The sequence below is a fragment of the Chrysemys picta genome, chromosome 8, assembly GCF_011386835.1.
Source record: "Chrysemys picta bellii isolate R12L10 chromosome 8, ASM1138683v2, whole genome shotgun sequence".
In the NCBI taxonomy this organism is placed as follows: Eukaryota; Metazoa; Chordata; order Testudines; family Emydidae; genus Chrysemys; species Chrysemys picta.
Window position 1 is genome coordinate 80,140,671 of NC_088798.1, and position 17,834 is coordinate 80,158,504.

Genomic DNA, 17,834 nt, shown 5'->3' on the forward strand with positions numbered 1-17,834 from the left:
TTCTGCTAAGCAGAACAGGCAGGGGTTGTGGCTTCTGCTTTGGTGAATGAGGTCATTGCAGGACAGACAGGATTCAAATCCTGAAAGATCAGAGTCCATCATTAGGCATGGTGGTTGGTGTGAAGCACCTCACCCTGGTATATGGGTATAGTCTTTTTTTTTTTTAATCCATCACTACTTCTTTCTTAATGTAAAGAAAATTCCAACTGTATATTGTGGTAAAGAAGTCATGAATGAATTCTTCAAGAGGTCATTGAAAAGAAGGGTAGCAAATGCTAATGTGATAGTGGAACAGACACAACTGGTCCATCTTGATACTCAGATGGTAAGAGGGAACGAACTGCGGGATGGCTACAGCTATTCTTTCCTTTATGCCCTCATGTGACAGCACAGGGTACATAAGCAACACTGATGGACTCTACCATTCAAAAGACTCATACTGCACACATAAGGTGCATGCACATCTACAATGGGATCCACACTCACACACACACACACACACACACACACACACAAAATGGGGAAATTCTCCCTACTTTGACCCGCTCCAGAGTGAGAAAGCAAACTTTCAAGGTTAGAGGGTCTAAGCAGAGTAAGCTGGAATTCCAGTTGGATTTGAAAGATGTTCCTGAATGCTCTGTCTTACCAAAGATTGTCTGAAAATAAAATTTCTGCAAAAGCATTTTTTTATTTGTATTGCAAGTGTATCTCAGAGCCCCAGTCATGGACCAAGACCCCACTGTTCTAGGCACTGTACAAACACAGACCATAAAAAGATGGTCTCTGCCCCAAAGCATTTACAATCCAAGTAAATAGTACAATCTAAAGTTGTGATTATAATGTGTTTCAGTGAGGAGAAAAATTATATGGAAAGTATTGGTGCATCTGCCTTTCCATAATAAATATTTCCCAGACAAGTTTCAATAAAATGGAGTTAGGGCTGTAAATTCATGTCAGTATGTCCTTCAACAGCATGATGCACTACCTAAGCCTTATGCGGGAGAGCTGCAATATATTGTGGATGCTGTGACTCCTGGAATTTATATTGAGAATCAAGTAGCTATCAGTCACTCTGGTTTTTGGGAGATAGATGCAGAAGACTGCTTATCTGGATCGGTGGGAGAAGGAAGAGCATTTCTATTTACAGAATGATCAGCAAAGGCTTGGGGCCTGCATTGACAATGAAAGGCATTATGGCATAACCACAAGGTGGCACTGTATAAAGGGGTTGTTAGTGGAAAGGCAGAGTGGATACTGATATGTGGTCTCAGTAAAGATGGATTTGTGGAACCTGAAAGCATTCATAGACTTAATTTGTTTTAAATTTTAACCAAACTTGAGAATCTCCATGAAGAGTCCTACAGTCAAGAGAACTCAGATCCAGTGTGATGGTTCAGTTCCATTTGTAGTCTCTCCTTATTACAAATTGCTCTAGTGTTTCTTCAGGGCTACGTGTCCCTGTTGCAATACATATTTTAGAGCAGCAGAATAAGCTTAGGTGTAAGACCAGAAGGAAGGAAGGACAGAAATAAGAGACACTGGGCAGTTCAGTTTAACCCATTTGAAAACTTAACAAAATGAGTGCAATGCTACTGTCCACTTGCTTACTTAGTCAAACTCAGCTTGCTCCCGAGGACCTGTCAAAGTCTTTCTACCAGAACATTTCAGCAGACAAAAATCAAAGATACATAACAAAATAAATCTAAAACCCTGTAGCCTACCCTAGAACATACAAAGGCACTGCCCACAGGACAGATGAACAATGCACATTTGGAGCAAACAGGCTGAGCTGATTCTGAAATAGGACTAACTCACCATCCTGGAGTGCCTCCTTATGCCAAGACCCTGCCCCTCTGCCTCCCTTACCTCCTACAGACTTCAGAGATCTGTGCAATGACGTGCCCATCTGGCCAGGTCACACCGAGAGTCCCGTACCTTCTGGAATAACAATGGCCACATTCAAAGCTCAAAAGGAACAAAAACTCTTCCACCTTTCCTGGGATCAATCCTCTGCAGACTCTTCACTCCTCTTACAGACTCCGCAGAATTCTTCCTCACTCTGTTAAAGAGCTTTCTCCTGGAGGTCTGGCTCCTCCTGAGCCTCTGACCCTCAGGACTTCTTCCGTGCGATCCCTTCTCCCAAGTCTGCTGTAGGGGTCTCCTTATCCCCAAGCTACCTGCTCCCTTCAGGAACTGTCCCAGGGTTCAAGCTCCTTCCAGCAGGCTCCTCTGTAGTTCCCTTCTCAGGGAAAGGAAACTTCCCCACGACCTCTCTCCCAGATCTCTTCTCTATATTTCCCATTTTATCACTATCTTTGCTGCCTGCTGTTCCTCACAACACACAGCTGTTCTCTCCAGGCACAAGGTTGTTGTTTTTTAACTGCAGTTATTCTGAACAATTTTCTCCAAGAGTCTATGGCATAACATGGTACTGTGTGAAAGTAATGCAAGATACTCAGGTAACAAGACTGTTGTATTAAAGTTTTCCATATAAAGATGGAATCCAAAACCCAGGAGAAGCAAGTCCAAAACCCACCATTAGATGGTTAAAACCCGGAGTTACAGTTCAGGCATAAATATATAGTTAGTATGACTCTCTTAACTATCTTATCAGTATATCATGTTTTCTGGCATATACTTCTAAAAGTAATTGTCCATTCAAACATCAAGAGGGACATGCCTACAGAAAGGATTTGGCCTGCAATATTGGCTCAAGCGGGCTTTGGGAAGCCAAGAAATGATGCTCTGTCAGCTTTTCCTAATTCTACATGTGGAAGGTGGTCTAAAAAGTAAGAGCCATTATGGATTGTTCTCTGAAAACATCTGCTCCATATGCAGCACTCATCAAAAAAGCTATCAATATTAGGAACCATTAGGAAAGGGATAGATAAGATAGAAAATATGATGCCACTATACAAATCCATGGTAAACCCACACGATGAATATTGAATGCAGTTCTGATCTTAAAAAAAGATAGTAGTATTGTAAAAAGTATAGAGAAGGGCAACAAAATGATTAGGGGTATGGAACAGCTTCCATATGTGGAAAGATTTAAAAGACTGGGACTGTTCAGCTTGGAAAAGGCATGACTAAGGAGGAATGTGATAGAGGTCTATAAAAATCAATGATATGGAGAAAACGAATAGGGAAGTGTTATTTACCCCTTCACATAACACAAGAACCAGGGGTCACCCAATGAAATTAATAGGCAATAGGTTTAAAACAAACATGAGGAAGTACTTCACACAATGCAGACAACCTGTGGAACTTGTTGCCAGGGGATGTTATGAAGTTCAGAAGTATAACTAGGCTCAAAAAAGAAAGAGAAGTTCAGAGAGAAGAGGTCCATCAATGGCTATTATCAAAGAGGGTCAGGGATGCAACCTCAACCCTCCACAGATTGCCCAGCCTCTCCAACAATTCATGATGGCAGGATGCAATATGAAGTAAGCCCCCCTATATAAATTATTAGTTTTTCAACTGAACTTTTCTTAAAAAATAGATAGAAGCTTTATGTTCTTCTCATAGCTGTGATACAATGGACCTTTTATTGATACCTTTGTCTAGTTTATCATGCACAACAACACTGACAAGTTGAAGCAAGAGGAAATGTTTATGAATGTGCAATTTTTCTGTAAGACAAACAATGTCATCAGGAATCAAATGCTAACAAGACTGTGAGCCTCAATACTTGTCTGAGGGTAGGATGACCAGATAGCAAGTGTGAAAAATCAGGACAGGAAGTCGGGGGTAATAGGTACCTATATAAGAAAAGGCCCCAAAAAATCATGACTGTCCCTATAAAATCAGGACATCTGGTCACCCTATCTGAGGGGAAAATCTAAAGAGGTTTTGTGGCCTATAAACGTTAATACAAATGTGAAGCTGGAGATTTTATCTAACACTTTGAAAAGGTGGAGATTGTCTAACACAAATCTAGTCTGTCCCCTCACCCGCCGAGAGGGGCAGTGATTTGTCTTTTTTAAAAGGGATCAACAGCCAATAATTGTGCAACTTTTGCTGTGTTGTCTGTTTCCATAAAGTTAGGTTTCCTTGTCTGCAGTCTTACTTAATAAAGATTTTTCCACCAGAAAAAAAATTTAGAAGCCTTTTTTGAGCCACAAGGAAGAAACAAAACCAAGTCAGCTTCTTGGGTTAAGACCCCCAAAAGCCATACATCTTATCAGGTGAATCAAAAGAATCCTTTGCTATTTTACAAAGAAAATTAGATATTAACCAACAAAAAATGTATTCAAACAGTTAAAGTGGTAAATAGAAATACCAGTATGTGGTCAACAAAAACCTTTATCAGTAACACTGGGAAATGGGGAACCAGTGAAGTTTCGATTTTTCCAAGCAAAGTACTGACTTGCCTTGCCTAACTGCAGAATTCTCTTGCTGATGTTATAATTAGCGTGGGCTCTGACAGCACAGGTTCACTGCTCACATTCAACAGGACTGTCAGTTAGGAGCAGCATGGGAGAGAGCTTAGCTAATGTTTACATTATGGCAATTCTACACACAACCTTTTAGCCAAAAAACAGCACGTGTACTTCCCCACAGTAAGATTTTTCTTTTATTTTCTTTGTAAGGTGAAAGCTTTTTTCCTCTTATCTAGGGAAAGAATATTTTGAGCACTAAAGTTTGCTACATTTGTGGGGTGCTCCACTCAAAGAACCAGTGCTTTGCTTTGAGGATATAACTATTTAAGTAATATAATTTATTACCATAATTACAACCAATTTTCATTTATAAAACTCATGTTAATATGTGCTTTTAGTTCATATCAATTTTCCTGCACAGAAAATGTATTGTTATGTAAATTATTCCCTCCATTTAAAAAAAAAAATCTATGGGTAACCTCTTTAATACAATATCAGATGGGAAACTAGATTTCCTCCTACGCTGATGTTCCCTAAAGCACCGCTATCACTTCTGCATCACACCGTCCAGCATTGACAAAAATAACAATCTGGAAAATGTGTTTGCATCAGCTGTGCAACAAAAGCAGTACTGCTTTAAGAAGGGTCTTCATGTTGATGCTCTCAGAAGAGCTGTCTTGTCCGTGAGGAAAATGTAATTTTAGGTACTGGTGTAGTGCAGATTATGGTGTGCGAAAGGTAACTGTCTGAAGATTTGCATGACCTGGAGAGTTCCCAGGATCAAAATATCCTAAGCAATTTTTCAAGGACTGCACTGATTGGGATTATAGGATTCACATAAAAATAAAATAATGGAAAGCTACCAATGCACTGCAAGGAGGCCAAAATGAAGAATGGTGGTAAAAATAGTCACAGTAGCTTTGCCAAAAAAGAAAATTATTCCCCAAGGCTGAAGAAACAGAAACGATATGAAGCCTATAGGCTGTTTTCTTAGTGCTTGTACAGGTATTGTAAAAGAAGTGATTATAAACTGATGTGACATGCAAAGGGCCCAAAACACTTGATGCACTTCAAACATCTGCCAGATAAGGGGTTTTTATTATACATAATGAGCATCTCTCCAGACTATTAGAAAGCATGTAAAAGCAAATAAATAAATAAAGAGTTAAAGAAGAGTTCTAGCTATAAAATTTGTTTTGACAATAAAAAGGCAGAAAACTATGCCTTGCATAGAAGTGTGCTGTTCACTGACAACAGTTTTCAGAAGGCCTTTTGAAGAATTAAAGAGCCCTTGTTACCTACCCACTATTGACATGCAGTCACCTCTGGAGTACATGGGGGCAGCCATTACAAACCCTGAGACAACAGGTCAAGGTTGAGGTGTTAGCTAACATGATCTTAATGATGGCTTTGCACCTAGTGTAGGCATTGTTTTTACTCCTTTAAAAATGTGTTAGCTGGTTGTGATTAACCCAAGGGTTGACCAAGACCAACTAATACATTTTAAAGGAGTAATAACAATACCTATGTTGGGTGCAAAGCCATGATTAAAATCATGTTAGCAAACACATTTTCAGCTATTTTCCTAATCAAGAAAAGGCCAAAGGTGTCAGCATTACACAGTTTTATGACAAAAGCACCACCTCCAAATATCAAAGCGGCTATAATAGTTAAAAGGAATTTATTCAAATGACACTAACAAATGAAATGAGTACTTAAAAAAATTACGGTACTTGCTTATGCAGTGTATGCAAAGTGTTCAGATTAACATATCCAAAAACAACTTAGACTGAGGTTTGCTTAAATTTTCTATGTGCATTTCTACAAGAGCACATGCTCTTTCTGTACCGTATTTTATTTTTGTGAGCCTAATATCAACATCTTTGAATCTTTAATACAATTAGCAAAGCACTGACTTTGAAATCACGTCAGTGCTCATTATTCCTCACATCTCCAAATGCTTACACTTTATAGAGACATATTGACTAATCCAGATTTTCAGAAGTTTGCAAAAAGAGATGCTATTCCAGTCACAAGACTATGAAGGCCCATAGATATCAAAGTAAGCATGTTATCCTGACTTGTACAGGCTGTTATGAACATAAGGGGCCACACATTGAAACTGTGGGCAGAGCCTATGCAAAGATTCATGCAAAAACCTCAGCCATATTTGTGTGCACTATTAACTCAGTTGCGTATACAAGGACTAAATTATGGGTCTCCCTACCTGGGCACTATAGAGGTGGAAATAAGATGCAGCAAGTTCTTTTGAACACTGGGCACACCTGCACAAAAGCATTCAAGGAGCACTATGTGAAAGACTGGCAAATGAGGGCTGCATCACCGAATGACACAGAGTAGCCTAACACGTGTGAATTAAACTAAAGCAGGAGTGGGCAAATGTTTTGGCCCAAGGGCCACATCTAGGTATGGAAATTGTATGGTTGGTCATGAATGCTCACAAAATTGGAGTTGGGGTGCAGGAGGGGGTGAGGGCTCTGGGGTGGGGCCAGAAATGAGGAGTTCAGGGTGAGGGAGGGGGCTCCAGGCTGGGATAAGGATTGCAGTTCGGGGGGACTGGGGTGAGGGTTCCAGCTGTCGGTGCAGGCTCTGGGGTGGGGCTGGGGATGAGGGGTTTGGGGTGTAGGATGGCACTCCAGGCTGGGACCGAGGGGTTCGGAGTGTGGGAGGGGACTCCGGGATGGGGCAGGGGGTTGGGGCACGGGTGTGTGTGTGAGGGCTCCGGCTGGGGGTGCAGGCTCTGGAGAGGGGCTGGGATGAGGGGTTTGGGTGCAGGATTGTGCTCCGGGCTGGGATCGAGGGGTTCAGAGAGTGGGAGGGGGCTCAGGGGTGCAGGCTCCAGGCAGCTCTTACCTCAAGCAGCTCCTGGAAGCGGCAACATGTCCCCCCTCCGGCTCCTACACGGAGGCATGACCAGGCGGCTCTGTGCACTGCCCTGTCCGCAGGCACTGCCCCTCCAGCTCCCATTGGCAGCAGTTCCCGCCCAATGGGACCGGTGGGGGCGGCGCTTGGGGCAGGGAGTGCATGCAGAGCCCCCAGGCTGCCCCACAGGTAGGAGCCAGAGGGGGGACATGCTGCTGCTTCCAGGAGCTGCAGCACACGCGTGCGGAGAGTCCCTGACCCCGCTCCCTGGTGGGAGCTCAAGGGCCAGATTAAATCAGCTGGTGGGCCAGATGTGGCCCGCGGGCTCCAGTTTGCCCACTCCTGAACTAAAGTCAGTTAAGGCCACTTCACTTCTGAATTAGAGCATCCACACAGGGGTTTAAAGCTTCTTAACTAGTGCACTTTAAACTCACACCTTTGGTTCATTCAGCTTAACTTTCCTGAGTGTTCCTGCGTAGATATGCCCTTAATGACCATCCAGATGCTATTATCACCAGCCCATATGGAATTATTCCGACAAGAATCTTTATGTTTAATGCTTTTTATGCAGAATTTTGTATAAAAGTGTTTGGATAAATAATTCATAACTAGTAGTTCATTACTACTTTTGCCATAGCATTATTATATGAAAGCTGTTTTGAGTGATACCAACAATATTAATTTAGGAAATAAATGGCAACTGAGGTTATAAACAACAAACATCCTCTCTCCATGGTTAAACTTTATTTACTCATTTCACCAGCCTCAAGCATCAAAGCTTCTGCTTGAGCACTGTGTCAGAGCTCATTTTAGCAATGTCAAAACACTTTGTCTCTCATACAAACAGCACCACCAACATAGCACTGAGAAAGAGGACTGTGTGCTCAAGATGACTGACTGAATTGGCTAAATACACTTGATGGGTGACTATAACAGCTGGCTTTGATTTCACCATTCTGGGAAGCTTACATTGAGTTTTAAATTTTTTTGTTTGTTTGTTTTAAATTAAGCATTGCAGATGACAGTCAGTTTGTTTTTAACATGTAGAACCTACACACAACTACCAAGAGTCACATTAATGTTACTACAGGGATAACTTTGTTGGCAGGGGAAGGAGAGGAGGTCATCTGAGGTTGTTGTGCCCCAAGCAAATTCCCTGTAACACACCGGGGAGCGAAGATGCACTGATTGGCAGCCCTTACATCATGTGCTTAAGAGCAGCAGTCCACTCTCCCATCCAAACAGCCACAGAAAAGGAGTATAGAAAGTAAGGCCATGGCTACACCTAGGTCGCATCCTGTCTAGAATGATGTACAGTGCTGGATGCTCCTTAACCCTTTTACTCCTGGCGCATACTCAATCAAGTGCCCCTCTTTGAATGAGTATGAGGGGTTGCTATAACAGACCCAAAAGAAGGTTGATATACCTAGGTCCCATAGGAATCCTCCCAATACAGAGGAGTTAAATGTCTCTTGCCCCTTTAAAAGATTATTTTAAGAGTCAGTTAGCTACTCTCCTCGCACGGTAGGTGTGAAGTTCTTGGATTGATTCTCTGGCTCTGAATATGCTGGAATAGAATGATGGAGAGCTCTGTTTATCCAGCAAAGGAAATATTTGGCTGGAGACTCTAATGGAACTTAGCTAAAAGCATAAAGATTAGGCAGAAAACAGATTGAACCAATACCGTCAGTAAAATCAGAATTAGATTTAGGCTGCTGCTGCTTGAAATCTCTGGATATTCTCACAGTTGGCAACACCTGGTGTTGCCGGGAGATGAGGAGGAATTCAGATCTTCACAGCCTGATGTGCTGTACCACTTGCTGGTTTCTCACACCTATATGCTCAGTTCAGTTGCGCACAGATATTAAATATACTTACACTGAGTAATTTCTGGGAGTTAGCCCAGCACAGTCCACTTACTGCTTGTCAGTAACATTACTTGTTCCTTCCACAAGCATTTTTATCCCAACACTTTCTATTTGGCTTTGTAATTTGCGACTTACCAGTTATAATGCAACCAACTGGAAATATGATGAAGAGACTTTCACATTCATTGCAGCATCCTACAAGTACCTCTCTGTACAACCTCTCTAGCCAAGAGAGTTTTTGTTTCTGGCAAATTGTCTGTAACTACTCCGACTTCTTAAATCGCTCTAGACATATTTACTGCAGTTCAATTACGTACACAAAACTTTGATTGCAGATTAGATGCTGTTTCACTTAGATTTAATAGCTTGAAACAAGGTGCTGATTTGGTTAATATGCAAGGTTTTAATTATAAGCTAGTAGTCAAAAATCAAAGGCTAAGTGCATGAAATCACTAACAAGAGTACTGATTAAAGACCGCATAATATTGCATAGAAAACTTGAAAATTTTATACAATACTTCATGACTGCTAACTTGGTTAAACAGTCCTCAGTGTCCTGAAAACACAATGGACTTTAGATAAAGTATCTTGTTACTATTTTAGCTAACAATCTAAGACTCGCCCTCAACAGCATGCACCCTATACAAACTCCATAACAGTGCTGCATTTCCATCTGTCCATGGTGCTTAAGTCTGTGCCTATGATTATTCTGGGAACATTGTACAATGCGATGAGCAAAAGCATTCCACTCTGGCATGCTCCTCTACAACACCATACGGAGTCACTGTTGTTATTGTCAAGTTCCCAGGATCATGACAGATTTGTTTTATAAATTGTCACAAGTAGAAACGCTGAGCAACTAGCAAACCATTGGAGCAGACTAGGTGCCCTTTCCAAGTTACTGAGGCTTGCTCAGCTCCAATATGAAGCCAAGAGAGTAAAAAGCTCAGCTATTCCTACAAAGGACGGAATAGAGCCTTATTTGTTATTCGTAGTGAGGCACAGTTATTGGCACTGAGGTTAAAGAAGCCAGTCAATTAGGCCTGATGTACAATACTTTTTTTGGCAAAAAGTTCCCACCTGTGATAGCAACAGTGGGAGTGCTAGCACTGACAAGGTTGTTGTGAGCACTGGCATTTTTAACGCTGTAATTTACACCTGCTTGGAGCAGAGATACGTGACACAGTGTTAAAAGCCACTGAGCCTTGCCTGCATGGTAGCTTCCTCCTTGTGGAGGAACTACACAGTGGGTGAACTAAAGATGCTAAATTTGCTAGTGTAGCAAAGTCAAAGAATATCTTTCCCTTTAACGAAGGCAACAAAGAACGTACAGCAGTGACTTAACCTCAATTTCACTGAAGACTCAAATAGACTAATTAAAAGAAGATTTATTCAGGAGAGAGAAAAAAACCCAGATAAAAACACATGGGACAACCCATCAATAGTTTTATACTCAGGAAAAAATTAAGCTTAGTTGGTGCAGGTAATCAAAGTGAATATTTCACATATCTGGTTATTTTTCCCCTCGCCCCTCACATGTGGCAGGAGCACATGTCAGAAGCACAGTCTATTAGAAGTGTCCTCCCCACTTTTTTCCAACCCTATGGTGTTATCAATGCTGTCATAACACTGTTATCCTTCTCAAATACCTCCTTTTAAAGGGACATGACCAGGTTTCTCCATTCACGTGATTATTGGTCTTGCTAGGGTTGCCAACTTTCCGATTGCAGAAAACTGAACACCCTTGCCCTGCCCCCTGCCCCACCCCTGCCTTGCCCCTTCTCCGAGGCCCCCACTCACTCCATTCCCCCCTTCCTCTGTCGCTCACTTTCCCCCACCCTTGCTCGCTCGCTCATTTTCACCGGGTTGGGCAGTGGGTTGGGGTGCGGGAGGAAGTGAGGGCTCTGGGCTGTGGGTGTGGGCTCTGGGGTGGGGCCACAAGTGAGGGGATTCAGAGTGCGGGGGGTCTCCAGGTTGGGGTAGGGGGTCAGGGCACAGGGGGTAGGGCTCCAGCTGGGGGTGAGGGCTCTGGTGTGGGGCTGTTGATGAGGGGTTTGGTGTGCTGGAGGGGGCTCTGGTCTGGGGCCAAGGGGTTTGGAGTGTGGGAAGGATGCGGGCTCTGGGAGGGAGTTGGGGTGCAGGAGAGGGTGTGGGGTTCAGGCTCTGGGAGGGGCTCAGGGCTGGGGCAGGAAGTTGGAGTGAGGGATGGGGTTAGTGTGCAAGCTCAGGGAGGGTGTTTGGGTGCAGGAGGGGGCTCAGGGCTGGAGCAGAGGGTTGGAGTGCAGGAAGGGGAAAGGGGTGAGGATAGCGCTTACCTCAGGTGGCTCCTACAAGCAGCCAGCATGTCCCTCTGGCTCCTTGGCGGAGATGCAGCCAGGCAGCTCTGCGTGCCGGATCCGTCCAAGGGGTCACCCCCACAGCTCCCATTGGCCAAAGTTCCCAGCCAATGGGAACTGCAGAGCTGACACTTAGGGCAGGGGGAGCATGCGGAGCCCCCAGCCACCCCTCTGCCTAGGAGCCAGACATGCCGCCATTTCCGGAAGCCACGCGAAGCCAGGGCAGGCAAGGAGCCTGCCTTAGCCCGACTGCACCACCGACTGGATTTTTAATGGCCCAGTCAGCAGTGCTGACCAGTTGAAAACCCGATGCCTGGCAACCCTAGGTTTTGCTCTCGTTTCCTCTCTCCTCCCCTGCCCTTGGCCTCCCACCCCCAAAAGATTGACTCTGTAATCCCTGTATTGGACAAACATTTGAGGCAAATTTTTCAAAAGCATCTACCTGATTTAGGAGCCTAAGTCCCATTTGCAGAAGTGATTTAAGAATTTTTTTAAATGTTACCTCTAAATGTTCTTATATTTCTGTATATCTTAAAAAATGGATTTGATGGTAGCCACAACAGGTTTCTCAATCTTCACATTTTACCACTAAAATAAGCACTCACAAACAACCCTTCCCAGGTCTAGCTAAGTCTTCGTTCTGGTCTAATGACCATGCCTTTGCAAACTAATTGTCTTGGCCAGAAGGATCAACCAGAAGCCACCTCAATCTGCTTTTACAGATAGAGGACTGTAGTGAGGCGGCCTGGGCCCCGACGGCCCCTGAGGGAGAGGAGCCTGAATTGGCACCCAAGTGGGCGGAGCCACCGCCACCTGTTCCCGCCCCCCGGAAGTCAAGGGGCGGGACAGGAAGTATAAAAGCCGGGCCCCAGCACTCAGTTGGAGCCCAGCGGCCGGAGAGGCCAGACGTGCCGGTGCGAGCTCCGGCTAGACTGAGCCTTCCCAGAGCCAGGTACCCGGACGCGGACGGACCGAGCCTCCCCAGAGCCAGATACCCGGACGCCGGCCGACCGGACCTCCCCAGAGCCAGGTACCCCGATGCGGATTGGCCGAGCCTTCCCCGAGCAAGGTACCCCAAAGTGGAGTGGCCGAGCCTGCCCCGGGCACGGTACCTCGAGGGGGAGCCCGAGCGCCCCCCTGACCGGAGACCGGAGGAGCGACCCGACCCAGACGACCCTCTGCGAGCTGAGGAACCCATGGTGTGGGACCCCGCTGTCGAGCCCGGCGAGGAGCAGGTACCAATGGAGGGGGAAATGGAAAGCAGCCCGGGGGTAGCTGACCCCAGTCTGGCTACAGCAGAGGAGCCAATGTCGGTGTGTTGCGGTCAGGACCCCACCGACACAGCGGCAGACTAACTGCCGCTCTTAGGGCCCCGGGCTGGGACACAGTGGAGTGGGTGGGCCTGTGTCCCCCCTGCCACCCCACTTAACGGGTGGCAGCCTCCCCCTCCAGCCAGCGCTCTGGCACCGCAACTGAGCTATTGTTTGCTGCCCTGAAGGAGTGCTTGTTGCCCCACCCTGACTGAGGGTCTGGGGCGTCCCGAGTTTGTCCGTGCTCAGTTCCTGATACCCAGACCTGAGCCCGAACCCCTGAACTATTATTTGTTGCCCCGCCCTGACTGAGGGCCTGGGCCTACTAACTCTGCCTGGGCTCAGCCTGCAGGAAGGTCCTAAGCCCCTGGACTATTGTTTGTTGCCCCGCCCTGACTGAGGGCCGGGCCTTAACTCCTGACTTTACTGCTCAACCTGAAGGAAGGTTCTGAGCCCCCTGGACCATTGTGTGCTGCCCCGCCCTGATTGAGGGCCGGGCCTGAACCCCTGACTTTACTGCTCAGCCTGAAGGAAGGTTCTGAGCCCCCTGGACTATTGTGTGCTGCCCCGCCCTGATTGAGGGCTGGGCCTGAACCCCTGACTTTACTGCTCAGCCTGAAGGAAGGTTCTGAGCGCCCTGGACTATTGGGGGTTGCCCTCCCCTGAATAAGGGCCTAGGACGTCCTGAGTTTGTCAGGGCTCAGCTCCTGATCCACAGAGCTGAGCACCCGAACTATTGTTTATTGCCCCGCCCTGAGCTAGCGCGGGGGCTTGACTGACTTTGTAATCCCCAGCTCCGGCAGTGAGGACCGGAGCCCGGGCCTGAGTTACTGCCGGACCCTGACGGAGAGCAGGAGCTCATTGCAGAGGCCGTGTACCTTTGGCCTAGTCCCTGCCAGAGGGGCGGAACCCTGAGACCGATCCAGGCCGTGTAGTGAGGCGGCCTGGCCCCCGACGGCCCCTGAGAGGGCCCGACCCCCGCACCGGACGTTTACAAGGACTTACATAATTCTTATCATTCAATCTACTCTACATCAAATAAAATTATGGAGAGATTAAAAACCGCTGTGTCAATCTCAAACACATTTACTTTAAAATCTGAAGGCAATTTGGATTTACCTTGTTTTTTAAAGAGGTTGCTGCGTACTATTTCATTCATGGACTGCACTTTTTGCTTCTGTAGTTTTACTGGTGGGATGCAAGTGTAAAACTCATACAGTAGTTGGCTGCAGATAAGGGGAAATATCACAAATACAATTTAGATTAATTTCTTATGCTAATATGACAGATAGCAAGAGCAGTAACTACTAAAATACCTCTAATGCTTAACAAATATATTCAATACATTTCCTTGTATTTTGTTGTGTATTAAGACTGCTATCAGGGGAGAAAGTTTCTCCCTCTTAACAGTTGGTCTAAGTGTTAGGCATTTTTGCCCAAAGATTAACACTTGACATTTTTACCCATTGCGCATGTACAATACAATGCAGTTTTTGGCCCACAAATCTGTATTATAATACACTCTTAAGGATACAACTCACTATCTAGAATATTCTTCTTCAACACTTAGTTAAACAGTTGGCCATAGTGATCATTCGCCATTTGGTCCATTCCTGCATGACGGCCAGGGATTGATGGCCCAAGAGTCCAACATCAGAACAGACTTGATGAACCCAGGTAACAGTGGGTCTGCCTCTGGGCCACTTCCACCCCTCAGTTGGTGGAATTTTATCCCGGATGTTATTAGCCACCCAGAGAACAACATTCACCCAAATATCTTGTGGCATTCTCACTACATGTACGCAGATAGCATCTTATGCTTTTCAGACAATGGCCCCAGTACTCTGTGGACTGGAGCAATCGTAAACATCTGCATTACAAATTAAGTGATTCCATTTTATGCCCAATATACGATGTTGGCATTGTGTGTGGAAAGCCTCCAGTTTTGCCCAGTCTGAGTGGCACAGTGTCCATGTTTTGCAATTGTACAACAGTACGGAGAGGATACAGCTCGAATAGATCCTGAACTTGGTTGTCATGCCGAGATGATGTTGATTCTATATTCATTGTAAACAACACATGACAGATACTTCAAATATGCTTCAAATTGAACAAAATGAGCTAGATCCTTAACTGGTGAATACTGACTGTGACAAAGTTCCTCCTCTATCTTGGTGGGTCCTGCGCTTATTGGCGGATTTTCTTGCCTCAGAGATTCACCATGTGGGTTGGGGAACAGCCCAGAGACCTTCCCCTCTGGAAGAACCCACAGTCCAGGTCAATTGGGAGGTTTGGAGGGAACCCGGGCCCGCCCTCTACTCCAGGTTCCAGCCCAGGGCCCTGTGGAGTGCAGCTGTCTATAGTGCCTCTTGTAACAGCTGCATGACAGCTACAACTCCCTGGGCTACTTCCCCATGGCCTCCTCCAAACACCTTCCTTAGTCTCACCACAGGACCTTCCTCCTGGTGTCTGATAACGCTTGTGCTCCTCAGTCCTCCAGCAGCACACCCTCTCACTCTCAGCTCCTTCCGCCTCTTGCTCCCAGCTCCTCACACTTGCACCACAAACTGAAGTGAGCTCCTTTTAAAACCCAGGAGCCCTGATTAGCTTGCCTTAATTGATTCTAGAAGCTTCTTCTTAATTGGCTCCATGTATCCTAATTAGCCTGCCTGCCTTAACTGGTTCTAGCAGGTTCCTGATTACTCTAGTACAGCCCCTGCTCTGGTCACTCAGGGAACAGAAAACTACTCATCCAGTGACCAGTATATTTGCCCTCTACCAGACTCCTGTACCCCACTGGTCTGGGTCTGTCACATGACATAGCTATATTGATTTAAACGGTGCTATGCCTATTTATAGTGGCTAAAAATCTAGCTCGGTATCCATATTGGACAGAACTGACACTTTTGCATGCAGACAACATTGGACACAACTAACAAAATGCTGTTGAATAGCAGCTCACCTAAGTAACTTGGCATCAAAGACTGTTTCAACATCTTGGAGAACCGATGGTATATACTTCAAGGCAGCAACCTGAATTGACAAATATATCATGTGTTAATTGTGAAAATACATGTACGTATATGTCCTCTTATACTGCTCAATTCCATCTAATACCCTCAAGGTACAATTAATACAATGCAATAGCAATACATAGCTCTCAGAAACCCAAAGGTTTTGGCCAATAATGAAATCCTTCCACCCTCTCCCCAGGAATGGTTAAAAAGGTAAGAAACATTGCCCCCATTTTATAGATGGGGAACCAATGGGATGTCAGTGTTAACTGAAAGCTTGTCTATATAGAGTTGTATCAGTCAAACTTAATAGTGTGATTTTAAAATAATTAGTTAAACCAGTAGAAAAAGGTTGTGTGGACACTTGTTTCATCTTAAGCCAGTCTTGTTCTGGTTTAATTTAAATTGATTAGGAACAGGTTTAAACTAAACTGAAATAAGCCACTAAATAAAATTATCCACATAGGGTTTTGCACTGGATTGGTTAACCTATGCAAGTTTGTGCATTGACAAGGCCAGAGAGCTTTGACTTCCTCAAGGTCATGCAGGGAGTCAATTGGCAGAGCCAGGACGAGAGCCATGTATCCTGACTCCCAGTCCAGTGTCCTTGCCATTGCTTCCCAAGTAATGGAATGTACAGATATATATCAATTGCATTTTAATAAACATCAAATCCAAAATAATTCTTTATACTTGAGCATGCCACAAAAAAAGTTTTAAGGGGTTGTTTCCTTATAAAACATGCACTTTATATTTAAGAACTTAAAGGAAAGCTGGAACAACTTCAGTAAACCCAGAAAATTAAGCATTTGAATGGGGGAGAAAACCCTACTGTCAAAGTGTTTGGTAAGGAACTTTTTCATTAAAATTAGCTTCTCAGTCTTTTTTGCTGCCAGCAGATCTCTTGATAAATCATGACAGTTTATAACAAACACTATTTAAGCCAAAGGTACAAGAGCACAGTCCAATGTGCACGCTGCTTTAACACAAATCAGACCCGTTTTATATTTAAACAAAATATTTGAGATTTTGGTGAAGTTGTTCTGATATATTGCTATGAGAACAAGATGGCCACTGAATTACAATTTCTAACAGTGGGTGCTAATAAATTTTCTGTCACGTTAAATAGGTCCGATTATTCATTCCTTGAGGTCAGCAGTAAAACTCAGTTACTTTATCTGATGCAGGATTGGGCTCACATGGTCTTCTTCAGCAAGCTGTCCACCAATGACAATCTCCCACCATAGACCCATGTGTCATTTGAATAAGAGCTAGGATGTGTACCTTGAACTCTAATTTTAATTAAATACTCCAAACTAAATGATTCCCTCCAGCAGGAGAACACTTGGATGCAAATTTCATGAATAAGCTCCCCACAGAATTCCCTAATCATCATTCCTCAGATGGAAACTGGAGAGGTTTACAGGTTTGGGGAAAGAGGGGAGATTAACACGGGCCTCCAGATATCCAGTAATCCACAGGGAAATGCTATGAATTTAGGAACATTTTCATGAGAGATCTGTCCATCTGCCCTATCTTTCAGGTTTCCCATTCCCTTGCAATACAGCTGGTAAGTGTAATTCTGCCAGGGGCTGACTACCTACGTTTGGACTTCAATGCACCTACAAGGCATGGAGTGGAAAATAATGCTGAAACTGTCAGCATTGACTCCAGCTACAATTCCCAGAGGTTCCATGGGTTTAACACATCAAGTGGTCATGCTAATTTCAGTCCCTTAATGCCTAAAAAGAAGCAAGAGAAAACTTTTTAAAGAGCATCCCACAGCTGATATTGGGTGAGAAATTATCAACATTGTGTGTAATTTTAGAACACTGTTCAGAGAATTTTGGGCTACAGCCTTTTATTCAGTTGAGCACCCATACTGTATATCCTTAAACAGAAAGTCTGCAGTCAACAAATCACTGAACCTTAGTAAACAAACACGATAAAGCATCTACTAACATCAGCTTTTGGAATTTGCATTTGTCAGACTTCTATAACCTGATTTCAAACTGAGGGAAAAAGTCATTCTAACTATCCC

General features: G+C 44.5%; 1 protein-coding gene across 1 annotated transcript in view; it reads right to left on the reverse strand.

Annotated features, from left to right (window-relative positions):
- Positions 1-17,834, reverse strand: part of DOCK2 (dedicator of cytokinesis 2) — a 492,812-nt gene that overhangs the window by 337,226 nt on the left and 137,752 nt on the right. Inside the window, exons 24-25 of the mRNA XM_042850773.2 lie at positions 15,742-15,812; positions 13,899-14,005 (exon numbers count right to left, since the gene is read on the reverse strand). Of these exons, the coding sequence (XP_042706707.1) occupies positions 13,899-14,005; positions 15,742-15,812 (178 nt within the window). The remainder of the gene's footprint in view (positions 1-13,898; positions 14,006-15,741; positions 15,813-17,834) is intronic.